The 14,936-nt window shown below is 39.6% G+C and overlaps 1 protein-coding gene across 1 annotated transcript in view; it reads left to right on the top strand.

Annotated features, from left to right (window-relative positions):
- Positions 1 to 14,936, top strand: part of DDX10 (DEAD-box helicase 10) — a 182,544-nt gene that overhangs the window by 112,881 nt on the left and 54,727 nt on the right. The window contains exon 16 of the mRNA XM_068670569.1: positions 13,881 to 13,937. Within this exon, the coding sequence (XP_068526670.1) occupies positions 13,881 to 13,937 (57 nt within the window). The remainder of the gene's footprint in view (positions 1 to 13,880; positions 13,938 to 14,936) is intronic.

Here is a 14,936-nt window from a genome sequence, read left to right on the forward strand (position 1 = left end):
GTGGCAGAGAGGGATTCATCTTGCTTTTTAATAACCTCTCTTTCTGCTAACCCAAGCTCAGCAAAATAGGTGCTGAAGGAAAAATGAATAGGAGCCTTGCTTTTTACCTCATTTTCCAGCAAGTAAATGCTGTGAACTTGGTGTGATCAACATGAGAAGATGGCTAAAAGTAATGTTTTCCCTGATTTGGGTGGCATTAGTAGCAAATAAGCTCAGGCCATCTTCAGGGGCCTGATATTGCAAGGTACAAGGCATACCTTATGGAAAGACTTTTATCTAATAAAAATCTTGGAGCTTTAAGAGGAGCATGCTTATCCCAGTGAATTTATTCAATAACTTCCTGTTTAAAATTCGTTCTTGAAAATGCCAGGTTGCAGACTGGTAAGGAAATTGAAATCCTGGGGACTCCCAACACCAAGAGGTTTCTTTTGTGGTCCCTCTTAGGTGAAGGCTGTTGTGCTGTCAGGTTATGGACCTGGCTGGGCATGTACTCCAAAGACATGCACATACAATGCATGCATAGAAAAGGGGCTTACAAGAAAGATAGAGAGTTTATTACCAGAGTCTGTAGGAAGAGGACATGGGACAATGGTTTTAAACCAAATGAGTAAAGTTTTAGACTGGATATAAGGAAGACATTTTTCATGATGAGGGTGGTGAGGCCCTGGCACAGGCTGCCCAGAGAAGCTGTGGATGCCCCATCCCTGGAGGTGCTCAAGGCCAGGCTGGATGGGGCTTTGGGCAGCCTGGTGTGGTGGGAGGTGTCCCTGCCCATGGCAGGGTGTGGGACTGGGTGGTCTTTGAGGTCACTTCCAACCCAAACCATGCTGTGATTCTGTGACTTTATGGTTGTATATATGTGAACGAAGGAGAGTAGGAGAGAGATGAACTTTATTATTTTTCTTTCAATTCACATATAGTTCTTCAGAATCTGGAATTGATGCTTCCTCTAATGAAGAAAAATAGGAGTCTTAATAAGAGGCTTGATGTAACAGCCACGGTACTGAGTTTTGAGCTGCTGCATAAAAACCATGAAGATGTCTGGATGCATTTAGGGGCTGAAAAGATAGTGTAGTTATAAAGTACATTGAGCATACTTGGAGAAAGTACTGGGATATCTATGGTCACCTAACCATGACTGAAAGTCTGTGTGAATGAAATTGGCACAGTGGAAGGGGCACCTTGCGTGTCATCTTGTTCCTGACAATTTTTAAACTTGAAAATGAGATGTAAGTTTACTCATGGAGGAAGATTTCTTTTTCTTTATAACCTAAATTAGCTGAAGGTTAGAATTAAACTGCAGATTTGATTTTAAAAGCAGTAATGATGGTGATTTTAACCAGCAGGAGAAGAATGATCAGCTCAAATCAGTTAAAATGTCAGCTGGTATGTATAGTGGTTATTTTTCCGTTACGTACCTCACACCGTACTGCACTCTTTGGGTTTACTTCCAATTAAAACTATAGCCTTTGTCTTCTGACTGCAGCCCCAGCCATGGCCCAGGTGAAAGAGTTTTTTGGGGGGAGCTCCTCGAACCTGCCCCTTCCTTTGGGCCCCTCCATGTGGAGCCCTGGGCCTCGTCTCTCCAGACCCTAACCTGCTTTTGCAAATGATTTCCATCGATGACAGAAAAATTATGATTAAACATATTTGGTTTATAATTTTATAAAAATAATACTAAAAAATACTTGTTATTCACTGTACTCAGTGATATATTACAGTTCAAGAAGCAGAACAGACCCTCCAGGGATTTTCTTTTTCTCATTTTTACTCAAGATAAACAAAACAAATCACGTCCAGTTGATAAAGAAAGAAATAGATGTTAGGCAACACAAACCATTCAGTATGCTGGAAGATAAAAATAAACAAACAAACAAACAAACAAACATGAAAAATAGTATTTGTAGCTGGAAATTGATCAATACTTTAGTTCTGGGGAGAGATTGCATCCTATTTCAAAGGAAATAATCCGAAGGTGAAAAAAATGTATTCTTTATTAAGTAAAGCACTTGAACCAGTCCTTCACTGTGAGGTGAAATTTCTCAGCTTTGGGTGTATTTGTTCAGCTGGTTTAGAGTGGTGCTGTGTGGGGCTGGGACTGTTGTCTCGTGTAAGGAGTATGCCAGTGTGGGAGCAGGACATAAAGGAAAGCAGGTAGCAGCTGAGAGGAGCGTTTAGCTCAGCTGCAAAGAGAGGTATTAGAGATGGGGAGATGTGTAAAATAAATCAAGAGAGTATTACTTCATTAGAAAGCCTGCCTGAGCACTTTCATAGCTATTGTATGCAGGCAATGCTGCTGTTATAGCCCAAGTGCAGAGCTATTAAGATAAGGGGTACGGCACTGACAGGTGGGTTGACAGCCATCCTTTTTCAGTCAGCACCAGGATCTGTTTGGCCTTGCTGGCGGAGGCAGCAGCTTGCTCATTGCTTGCTTTTTTTTTTTTTTTTTCTCTTCACTTCAAAAGCTGGATGGGCTGCACTTAGAACTTGAAGTGCCCTTGAATATTTTCTAGAGTTTTCCAGCAAAATCAGAGTTCTTGGCCTCATCTTATTGATGTAGAAAAGCAGGAAATGAAGTAACAGAGTAAGTGGTTTGAGTATGCCCTGAGCAGATGAATGCCAGTACCACCTGTAAGCAGGAATTTGCAAGTGGAAGGTGGGGGAAGCTTACATTAACTTCAGCTGAGGTGGGGTTGCAGCCATCATCTTGTCAGGGAAGGACATAATGGAACAACTCCACAGAATGCCAGCCTCTGCCTTTCCTGGATCCTAGAGACAAACTCGCATCGTCTGATGGGAGCTGCACCCTTAGTTTGCTCAGCACTCGGGTACTGCTGGTGCCTGTATCTGCATGAGCAGGCACGGGGAGCTCTGGGCTTTCTGCCTCCTGTCAGGATGGTGTATGAGTTAAGGCAGCTCAGAGTCTGGGACCCATCCAGATTATGAATTTCCAGTCTTAAAAGGTATAATTCCTGCAAAACAAAGTAGTTGAAGAATTAGAAAGTATTCATCTTGATCAGACTTTATTCTCTATAAAGTCCTGCCATTTTTTGCGGTGCAACTCCCATTGAATTTGTCCTTAAGTTTTCTGTTTGTGATGTTAAATGTTAATTTTAAGCACCATTAACTAGCTTAATCCCTGATATAATTATTCTGAAAGCATATTTTAAGTTGAATGAAGGTTACCTTTACCCCTACACATTTATGTTTGTATATGAATATACACAGGTTTTGATGGAAGTGTCTGTGTATTCATTTGAAAGAATCCCATTCGTTTCTGTAGGTTCAGAATTTGGCTCAGATTCCAATTTGCACAAAAAAGAAAGAATGTTACTGGACTACCTCTGTATTTTAATTATCAGAATGTAACATCTCTTTCTTATTTGTTAATTTTGCAAAGCTACTTGTTAGAAACAAACTGTATGTGTATATTTGTATACATGTGTTAAGTATACATATGTTCAAAACAGATGGCCTATTGAAATTACTTAGCAACTTGTTAAAAAAAAAAAAAAAAAATCCTGCCCTAGAAACATGTTCGATGTGTTCAGATGTTAGATGAGAAAGGAATCATTTTGATTTTTTTTTCAACTGGTTTCCCATTTTGGTTTTGTTTTAACAATGTCCTATAAGGGTCAATTTCTTCCAGTTTGTTTTTTCTTCTGTTAACTGAGGATACCTTTCTTCAGTTACCTTTAAGACCTTTTCCAATGCTTTCTTAATGTTTAAGATTGTCGTTTTGTCATCGGGCCATCTTTCACATGCTTTTGATGATGCACTTTCACACTTCCACTATGTTGTTTTAAACAGGTCATACTAAACCTGTGTGTTTCATTTTCTCTACCTATTAAATAAGCATCAGCTCCACAGATGGGGTTTACATTGTTATCTTCATATAGTTTTTTTGCTTAAAGGGATTGTTTAATAGATGTCTAAAACCACATGTTAACAGATTGGTGATTGATTTTTCTTTTAAAGTCATAACTTTTTTTTTTAATTTAAAGACATTAAAATTTATTTATTCAGAGGTGACCATTTTTTAACCTAATTTCTATTTTTTCCCTTGGTTGAAAATAATATTCAACTTCTATTCAATTTGATCTTTCATCTGGGAACATTCTTTTAATTTGGTAGTTGGACCACTGCTTGCACGTAGATGATTTCCTAAGCTTTATTAGAAAACATATTAAAATACATACTTAAAGACACACAAAATACACAAAATACAAAAGCTAAATAAAATGTAGCAATGGCTAAACAAGTGACTGCTGAAATGGAATTTTCTTACTCTGTGTATTCAGCCCTCCCTCCCCCATTCTGTTTATTTTTAAGTTATTAAAAATAATAAATAGCTGTCACTAATTTCTAGTTTTTATTTTGTCTACCTGTGCAGAACAGAACCACTGTGGAGGAGGGCATCGTTTGTTTCTATGTTGGCTTATGTGCATGCTGACTGTGTAACTAGAAGATTAATCTTGCTTTATGGGCTGGTGGCGTGTTTAGTAGAGCAGGATTTTCAGATCCCAAGTTGCTTGCAAGCTGAGCAGTTGGAAAAAAAAACACCTTTTGCGTGTAAGCAGCACAGACCTGGTGTGAAATCTGGGAGAAGACAAATGTGGGATACCACAGTGCTATTTATTAAGTCACTTTTCAGAGTACATCTGCGCTTTAAAATCTGGGTGGAAACCAGCTTTTGAATACGATGATGCCAGTATATAAGAGATGCTGTGAATTTTTGAACAGCTGCGTGTGTATTTTGTGTAGCACAGCTGACTCTGGAGTCTCTGTGTCTTACAAAAATAGAGTAGATACGGAGCAATGATATCTGGTACTGGTATCAACTACCAAGGCCTTATTAGTAAATGACAACCAGAATTTTTCAGGCAACAGAGTGACTTGTTCCAAACCTGGCCAATTGTGAGAACTGTACACCATGGCCTCAGCTGTTAAATGTGATAGATTGGTAGCTCCAAAATATGGCACCAGCAGGTAAAGCATCGATTATTAAAAATGCAGCGTTAAAAGTTTTGATCAAACCCTGCAGGAGTTCTTTAGCATTTAAAAACAAACCAAAGAAACAAAAAACAAAAACAACAGCTTCAGACTCAGATGAACATGAAATTTTAATAGGAAATACGTTTGCCCTAGGCTATTTTAATGCTCACAGGGCTAAATATGGAATGATGCATTACTTGTATCGAGTGAGACTATTTCATGCCTATGGGTAAGCAAATAGAAGAGGTCAGTGAAATTTAAGGCTGGTAAAACTGCTGTCCATCACCAAAACCAGGAATATATTTCAAGCAAATCCGAGTTATTAGCTATGTAGAAATTCCTGAAGAAAAAGGAGACATTTATTGTAAAACAAAACAAAAAGCAAAAACCACGCAGACACTGTTTAGAAATTGAAAAGCTGAAAGAAAAAAAAACACTAATGTGATAGTATTATAGGGAGGTTTGGGTTGGAAGGGACCTTAAAGACTTGTCTAATTCCACCCCCCTGCCATGGGCAGGGACACCTCCCACCACACCAGGTTGCCCAAAGCCCCATCCAGCCTGGCCTTGAGCACCTCCAGGGATGGGGCATCCACAGCTTCTCTGGGCAGCCTGTGCCAGGGCCTCACCACCATCTAAATAAAGACTTTCTTACAAATATCTAATCTGAACCTGCTCTCTATTAGTTTAAAGCTGTTACCCCTTGTCCTATCACTCCACCCCCCTGACAAAGAGTCCCCCTCCCCCCAGCTTTCCTGTAGCCCCCTTGAGGTACTGGCAGGCCGCTGTAAGGTCTCCCCGGAGCCTTCTCTTCTCCAGGCTGAACAACCCCAGCCAGCTCTCAAGCCTGTCTTCACAGGAGAGGTGCTCCAGCCCTCTGATCATCTTTGTGGCCCTCCTCTGGACTTGTTCTAATACTTCCACATCCTTCTTGTGCTGGGGGCCCCAGAGCTGAACGCAGGGCTCCAGGTGGGGTCTCACAAGAGCAGTGCAGAGGGGGAGAATCCCCTCCCTCACCCTGCTGGCCTTGCTGCTTTTGATGCAGCCCAGGATATGAGTGGCTTTCTGGGCTGCAAGCGCACATTGCCAGCTCATGTCAAGCTTTTCATCCACCAGCACCCTCAGGTCCTTCTCGTCACGGATGCTCTCAATCCATTCTCTGCCAAGCCTGTATTTGTGCTTGAGTTTGCCCCATCCCAGGTGTAGGACCTTGCACTTGGCCTTGTTGAACTATGTCAAATAAATCTATTAATAACAAGTGACAATAAACTATGTATTTTTTTAATGTTGCTGTTAAACCTCTGGACAAGATAAAATGAACACTCAACTGTACAAAGAAGAGATTCAAAAAGGGGCTTTCTGTGAGAAAAAAAAAAGTACTTTCAGCTTTCAAAAGTGCATTTTTTTGTTTGTTTTTATATCCTAAAACTAAGGCTGATCCATATAAACAGAATTGTGTATCTTTCACATATTCCTAACCTCACCAAGTAGGTATATGACAGATAGGAATAATAACAGAGGGCTGTTATTATTCGTTCCTTTTTTGCCTCAACCTAAGAACGCAGAATGGGAATGTTAGAGTTTTGTCTTTTAATAAATGCGTTAGTGTCTTGAGGGAGAAGTAAAAAGGGTATGAATTTTTGTTTTAAATCCAACTGTGAAAGAGGAAAAATTGGAAAGTCTGTTGCAGAGCTAATATTCTAACTTTTCTATATATTAGAAAGAGACGCAGTTTTATATCCATGGTTTTGGCTCCTGGTTAGGCAGAGCAGTTGCCAGTTCTCATGCAGAAAAGGTAGAAGGGCGCAGGAGCTGTAACTGCTTTTTGTTTAGTGGAAAGCCAAATGATACAGTCAAACTACATGATGATGATTAAAGCTTTTCATTCCTGTAATCACTGAGATTATTAACCGTCCTCATTAACTTGATGTGTAACTGGGGGAAAAGAATGATACTTCGCAGGAAGTTTTTAAAAGCTGATAAAGAAGGTCTCTGAGCTGCGTAATACCATTAACGTTGGTTTAAAAAGGGTCTTGAAACAGCAGGAGAGTTCTGGGAGGATTTGAGAACTACCATGATAATACTTTTAAGGATAATAAGTTGGTAACTTAGCCTGCTGGTAATCTACAGCAGAATAATAGAATGACTGGCTTAAGTTTGCCTTAACAAAGAACTCAATGAAAGGAGTATCTATAATGAGTGTGGTTTTGTGGAAAGCAGGTGTGGTAAAATGTGTATGTATGTTTATTTTTGTCAGAACGGAATCTGGTTTGGTAAATAAATTATGGAATATACTGATTTTTCTGCAAGCTTTTCACTTAAATGTTTCGATTAGTAAGTTAGATTTAATAAAATTAACATCGTGCAAATTTAAGGGACTAAAACTTCAGCAACTGCAACATCCCAAATCAGTGGCTTCTGATTAAGTAGATGTTTCTAGTGGGACCATGAGATTTGTTCTTTGTGGTGTGCTATTTCAAGATTATTTTACGGTGAAATGGAAGAAGGCTTTCCTGCTAAGCTGTGCTTGAACAAATAAAGTTGTGTTTTAAGACAGGCATGAATATAGATTTCTAGGAATGAGAAATTTGGAACATATTTTTAGGATTGAGCTGTTCCCTTAGAGAAAGATTTGGTTGCGTGTTCTAGCTGATCAGGTTGATGTGAACTATTGCAGTGGGATTCTTCTGGCATGATCCTCAGCCAACCCTGAACTTGTGCAGGATTTGCTGCTCTATCTGGACACATATAAGTCTATAGGGCCTGATGGGATTCATCCCAGGGATAATCCTTGAGAGCTGGCTGATGTCATCACAAGACCTCTCTCAATTACTTTTCTTGGGAGTCTGGAGAGGTCCCAGTCAACTTGAAGCTGACAAATGCTGTTCCAATTTTTAAGAAAGGCAAGAAGGAAGACTCTGGTTATTACAGGCCTGCCACTCTTGCATCAGGGCCTGTTAAAAGAAGATGGAGAAGATTATTCTGGGAGTTACTGGAAAACACTTGAAAGATAAAAGCAGTCATTGGTAGCAGCCAACAGGGGAAAATCCTGAACTTAATTGTCTAGTTGACCAGGGTCAGTTAATGTAATCTTTTCAGAATTCAGTAAAGCTTTTGATACTGTTTCCCACAGAATCCTATATATAGGATATATAATATAATAATAATATAATAAAATCATAGGCTGGTTGTTAGGAAAAAGTCCTTTACCAAGAGGGTGGCTGGGCACTGGAACGGAATCCCAAGGGATCCAAGATAAATAGACCAGATTAGAAACAGCAGCTAGTTTTGAGTGACTGTGGTGTACTGTCCTTCAGTGAAAGGTTTTGAATATCTAGATAGTGCTCTTTTTAAACCAGGCTGCGAATTGTAGTAGAAGTTAATTCAGTCCTATGTTGTGCTAGTCAGGAACATTGATCCCATCTCCTCACCTGTTTCATAAGTCCATGAACCTGTGGTCCTTGATCTGTCCCAACTGTTCTGCAAATGATGTCTTGATAATCTGTATTTAGCAGCTGTTCAAAATCCATCATGGTGCTGATCTCAGATAATAAAAGGATATTCTGGCCCTTGTCTTTTAATGTGAGATTGCTTGGTTTGCATCTGAAGGGGCCAAGTTAAGTTGTAGCAAATTATTTCACTGATTTTTGGTTAAACTTCTTTCTTGTGTTCAATGTTGATAGTCCCAAAAGCACATAGCTAGCTCTAAACTGTAAAGAAGATGCTATATAGGTGCAAAAGGGAGCTACAATTCAATATAAATGCAAAATAAAACACGCGTAATTGACTTCACCATTGTAGACCAGAGTATTTAATCAAACTGTGATGTTTTAAAGCTTTATCTGACAACCTTGTGGTGCTATGATGTGAAGTTTTGCCGTACAGATAGTCAGCCAGTAGCATGTATAATGAAGTATTCATACGTTGAAACAGCCTTTTGTTTTCCTATGCTAGGATTTTTTTTGTCTCTAAATTATGTGCTATCTTTACAGTTATGATTTATAGCTTGATAGGGCAGTGATAAAATCTGGTATTCTTATCGTGGTCTGTGTTAAGTATTCCAAGAAAACCCAGACTTTGTGTAACTTTTTATTTTTTTCCTGTCTATGAAAACCAATGTTAGACACTGAGTAGATACAGATAGCTACAGGCACATCCACAGATGAACAGAATCTATTGACAGGAAACAAATCAAGATCAGATTGTTTGGTTAAGCTTTGCCACATTTGATTACATTATTACAGCTGTCTTACAGTATGCTGTCCATGTGTGTTCTGCATGTGCCCATATTTCTTCCTAGCAATAGGAATGAGGATGTGTGACATCGTGTTAAAATACTCAACATGAGTCTTTGAAAAATCTATGTTCCTGGCTACGCTGAAGCCTTTCCTTGTAACTTAAGGCACTACAGTTAATTTCTAATTTCATGCAGTCATATAATAGGGTGTCTTTATTACATAGTGATATTTCTTTGGCACAGTAAAATTCACAATTTGTCCATTAGGTAATAGAAAATAAGGTCGTGGCTGGGGAAAAGTGTTTTAGCGCTTGTTCAGCACATGGTTTTTCAGGATCGTATGTTCTATGTACCGATGCACGTGCTTAAAGCTGCACATAAATCGAAGCAGTGCCACAGGAAGATTGTTTTCCTGCGTTGAAGCCTACATTTAAGCATGATGGCTATTCCTGCATCAGCAAGCAGGTTTGCAGTGTAACATAAATGGTGCTGAGAGCCAGATTGCATGCTGTGAGGTGGTGGTGAAGGTTACACCTAATTGCCTCTTAGCTGATGCCTTGAATTGAATTGCTTTGAGGGAAATGATCGTTCTCCTCAGCATTCATGAGATTCTGTTTGGAATAGTGCACCAGTTTTGGGACCCCCAGCATGGGAAGGCACTGGCAAAGCAGAGAGTTCGGCAGAAGTCACTGAGGCGGTGGTCCTGTGAGAAGAGGCTGGGGGAGCTTGGTCAGCCTGGAGCAGAGATGGCTTTTGGGGACCTCACAGCAGCCCACAGTGCTTACAGAGAAGTCATCGAAAAAAGAGCCAGGCTCTACAGAGCAGTGCAGAGCAAGAGGGCCACGGGCATGAGTTGAAGCAAGAAGTCCAGCTTGAGGCTAAGTAGAAGACCTTTCTGTGTGAGGACAGTCAGGCAGAGGCACAGGTTGCCTGGAGATGCTCTGCAGTCTCCATCCTTGGGATTTTGACCCAACGTGATGAAGCCCTGAGCAGTATGGTCTGACCTCAGAGATGGTGTGAGCAGGAGGCTGGACAAGGCTGAGCAGAGGCCTCCTGATGTGTGTCTCAGCCTGAATGATCCTGGGAATGCCCAGCACTGGCACAAGTCTATTAGCTGTGCTCCTAGAGACTGCCTCGTAGTGTGAAGCAAAACCTAAGCAGAGCTGATGAGGGTGTTACTTTTTGAAACACACTCCGAATTCCAACCAAGTGTATAGATGCACTCTATAGGAAATTTGGTTTTGTTTTTCATTGACAAAGAACCAAGTCCTACAAAAAAAAAAAAAAGAAGTCCTGGTAACACCTCTCTTTCCTGTTATTTTGTACTCCTGATTTCAGTCTCTGCACCTATGAGACCTTTTGTCTCTTTAGAGACTTACATATATTATGCTGTCCAGCACAGTGCTCTGCCATTATGTCAATCTTCTGCTTTCATAGCTGTCGTTCCAGTGCTCTGTCGTAAATCCCTGGAGCAGGAACTTGAGCTATTACTCTGTTGGTTTAAGCCTGTGGCTGTAGTTAAGACACTGTCTTTTCACATACCATAGAAATTTTCCATCTAAAATTTTCTGTTCTATCCAATTTAAAAACACCTTTATCCTGCTTTATAATATCTGGTGGGTTATTTTCTAGCTCAGAAGTAAAGTTTGAAAAGGATCACAGTTTTTGCAGAAAAATAAGAGAGCAATGGTGACCTCAAAGAGCAAAGAATGCCCAACTAAAGCATTTAGAAAAAGGGTGGGAGACAGTGGAAAACTTCAGTAAAAGCATTAGAAAAGCATAAGTAAAAATGATCAAATGAATACAGATTTGACTTGGAAAAGAAGGAATAATATAATCTCCCTCTGGAATATGGTAACATCCTGTCTAATATCCTTTTACCTGTGCTGAAGTCTGCATTACTGGGCTTTCTGCTTGGAGCAAGGTAATTCATTGACTGTTTCCAACTCTTTTCCCCTTTTCTCTTTTCTCTTTCATAAAGGTGCGTGGCTCATATTTGAAAGAAAAAGCATTTACTCCTGTCTTTCATATTGTTGGCATTCAGAAAGAGGCCAGGTCTTCATTCTTTGTGCCACTGTATATTTAAGCACAGCAGTATTCATCCCAGTGAACTGGTTTCATCTCTTTTTTCCTTTGTCCATTTATCGTCAATCAGGGAGCTATTTCAGTGTGATACCTGTTCTTGTTTTAATTAGGTTGGCAGGGACCTTTAAATATAAGACATGTAAAGCTGGTGGTAAAGGTTGCAGTGTTTTAATGCTGAAGGTTTGGGCAAGTTGAAAGGTGTTCTGCAATCAGTTTAATAGAGCCAATACATATTGGCAAATAAACAAAACCTGTTTGATTTAAGATGAAGTAACACTCCCAGGAAATTATGATCATGGAAAAAAAAAAAAACACACCTCTGTTTTGAGGTCTTGGAAAATCAGATATAATTTTTTTTTCCAGTGTACATCTGTGCTGCTAGGTGATTTGTCTGTCTGGGGGACTGAGGGTTAAGAGATGCAGTGGGCTTGTGCTCCAGATGCTGGGTCTTGCTTGTTGCAGAGCAGTCTGACTGTGTCCATATCAGGTAGCATTTGGTCCCAGGGGCTTCTTTTGGCTCGCATGCCCTTAAATACAACTGTTATTTTTGCTTGCCTTTTTTGTGTTTTAAAATACCTGAAGTAGTATGAGAGCTGTGTTAGATTTGACTAAAGCGATGTCTTTGTTCTGCTTTAAGGTGTGTGTTGAATGCCCTGGTGTGTAGGTCTGGAGGTGTTGAGGTGTTGGTGTGCAAAGCTGTCAGGAACAGCACTGGAGAGCTGTGTAAAGCAGAGAGACACAAACGTCAGGCAGTTTTGTCCTTGCCATCCTTTGGGGATGAACTTGATCTGTTTTGATTTGGAGAGGAAAGGTTGATTTACTCCACATTTGAAAGAAAACTCACATTTCTGTGTTTTCGGTAGTTGGGAGGATAGAAAATGGCACATACCAGACAGAAGTCTCGAAAGAAATTGAACGTAGACACCATTTTTGAAAATTGTGGCAGCTCTGTTCTCCTTTTCCCAGCTCTGCACATGAACCACACTGCTTTTCCAAGCAGCTTTGTATGGCAGCTTCTAATACACCTTGATAAAACTGGAGCTAGTGCAGGAAAATTGAAATTGGCCTGGCAGTAGAGTTATGTGGCAGAGTATTAAGCCTTTGTCAGTTCTCAGCTGAAGAGACTGCAGCAAAAATATCTGCCAGAGGCTCGAGAGCACCAGCAGGAATGTCTGTTGGGAATTAATAGTGCAGCAAGAAGGCAAGGGAAAAGAGGATGAAGGCTGAGCAAAAGAAATACAGGACAGAGGGACCTGTATGTTCTGCATCAGTGTCATTTACCCCACGTCTGTGCAGTTGTAGCTTCGATACAGCCATGCCCAGCTAGCGCTGACATTGTCATCTGTGCTGTTCCTGACCAAATCACCTTACTCATTAGTCTTATGGTGTCTCTTCTTTCATTGTGATGATGTGGCACCAGGACAGCTGGAGCTTTCTCATTATTCCCCAAATGTGACCTCATGCAATGAAATGGTCTTCAGTGTCCTCCATGCTGAGGTGGTGTCCTGGGACTGATGGTAAAGGGATTTTATGTGGGCTTGGTTCTAGATGTGCTGATGCTAGGGGACAGCCTATGTTGCATAAAGAAACAGAGAGCATTGCATTGCATCAGCTTTTTTATGCTAGCATGAAAAAGTTTGAATAATCAATGTCATTAGCATTGCTAAAACAAATGAAATATAGGGAGTGGTGTGCTTTTCTCACTGGTGGGTGCCCTCGCCTGAATTTCTGTCCTTACCTCATGAAACCGGTAATTGAAGGGATGTTAAATTGCAAGGACCTGACAGAGTATAACATAGAGATAATCCTTAAATTGGTTTAAAAATAAGCAAATCCCAATAACAACAACAGAACAATCAAGGCAATTAGTATCACTTACATTAAATACCTTGGCTACTTTTGGATGTTCAAAAATCTGTCTGGCAGCTCTGACTCAATTTTATCATTGCTTTTCACTCATTTTCACATAGCACAATCCCTTTGGTGGAGGCAGCTTGATGTTCTTAGGGCTTCTGAATCGATGCGATTACTAATGAAAACTCTGCAGTAGCATTTACTTCATAATGGAGATACGAAGGCTATGGAGAATATGGTTTAGCTTTCATTCTCCAGTGGCTTTAGCAGTTTGGAAGTTAAGGAAATGATCATTTTTGCTTGTTAAATAGATCAGGTTTGATATTAAAACAGGGAGAAATACGGAAACTGGTCTCTTGGTGCAATTTTTAACTAACCTGTTATAGATAGATGCTAACTTTCTGTCAAAGTACTAATTGACTTTCAAAATACCTAGTTGCATCATTGTTTTAAGAGTAACAAATCTCAGTTAAGATGAAATGTGTGAATCATTCTTGTAGTTCTGATTTCCTTTAAAGACCAAGAATTATGAATAATATCTCAATCAGATCTTTTATATCATTTTTCATCAATAATGTGTAGGATGAAACCCACCTGTATAGTATATGTGCATTAAACATCTCGGTGTCTCAACTTTAATCTTAAAATATTAGAAGAAAAACATACCAGGAATTTGTTTTAAAACTGTGGATCTTCTTATTTGTTTTAGGAGAAAAGGCTAAAAGAAAAAGCAGCAAGGAGAGAAGCCAGGAATAAGAACGCCGAGGTAAGAATTATTATTTTTTTTTCTGATCGAGTGAGTGAGTGTGGTTTTGAAATTGTTTTTTTAATTACTGCATTCCTTTCTATAATAAACAGTGGTTTGATTAATGACTTTTTACGGATATTTTCTTTTTGCTTATCTTTTGTCATTCCCTTGCTGTGATGTGGTTGTAATGGTTTATTATGGAAAGGTACTGAGTAGGGTAAGTAATATATAGGTGGAATCCTTTTGGAATTGTAACAACTTCATTTTGTATATCAAGTGCGTTGCCACTTCAGCTGCAGTGCTGATGCCATTTTCTTTTCCTCTGAGTACTTGGACATGTTTATAACTTGCTGCAGTATTGCAGGCAGTAAGGGTTTTGGTGAAATCTCATTTCAACTTGTTTCTGCTGAACCTTTTCTTTAAGCTGCAGTTGTTTACACTGAATTTTATTCCTGCCTCTTGTTAGGCCCAAACCCTTTGCCACCCTTTTTCATATGTGTTTAACTGTTCTAGTTTTCCATATTCTGTGATTTTGATGAACTGAGATTTCATTCAGCTGCAGTGATTTTCCAGAATATGGACAGAGGAGTGTGTGTCATGTCTCATGCTGCATCTCCTGTGCTATACATGAATAGCTGCTGTTTGTTCTCAGCAGTTAGCAAGGGTCTTACTCCCTTGAGAAAATGGATAATGTTCTGTTTTTTTTTGTTGTTTTTTTTTTTTTTTTTCCCAAGCTGATCATGCACTGAGAGACTTGAGTACAGGAAGATACTTCCTACTGTAGTTCTGAAGTGGAAAGTAATTACAGTTTAAGATGGAAAGCCTAGTTATACTAAGTATTAATTATGATTCTGTCTTCAGAGATGGAGGCTATGAGAGCCACTGGCATCATGACTCCCCAGTCAAGCAGTAGAAATTTTGTGAATGTAATTGGATGTATAGAGATGCATAGTTTTAATATATTCAGCAAGCATTGTAGGAAAATTAGGGAATGAGGGATTAACAAATGTCTTAATA

The sequence above is a fragment of the Anas acuta genome, chromosome 1, assembly GCF_963932015.1.
Source record: "Anas acuta chromosome 1, bAnaAcu1.1, whole genome shotgun sequence".
NCBI classification, from domain to species: Eukaryota; Metazoa; Chordata; class Aves; order Anseriformes; family Anatidae; genus Anas; species Anas acuta.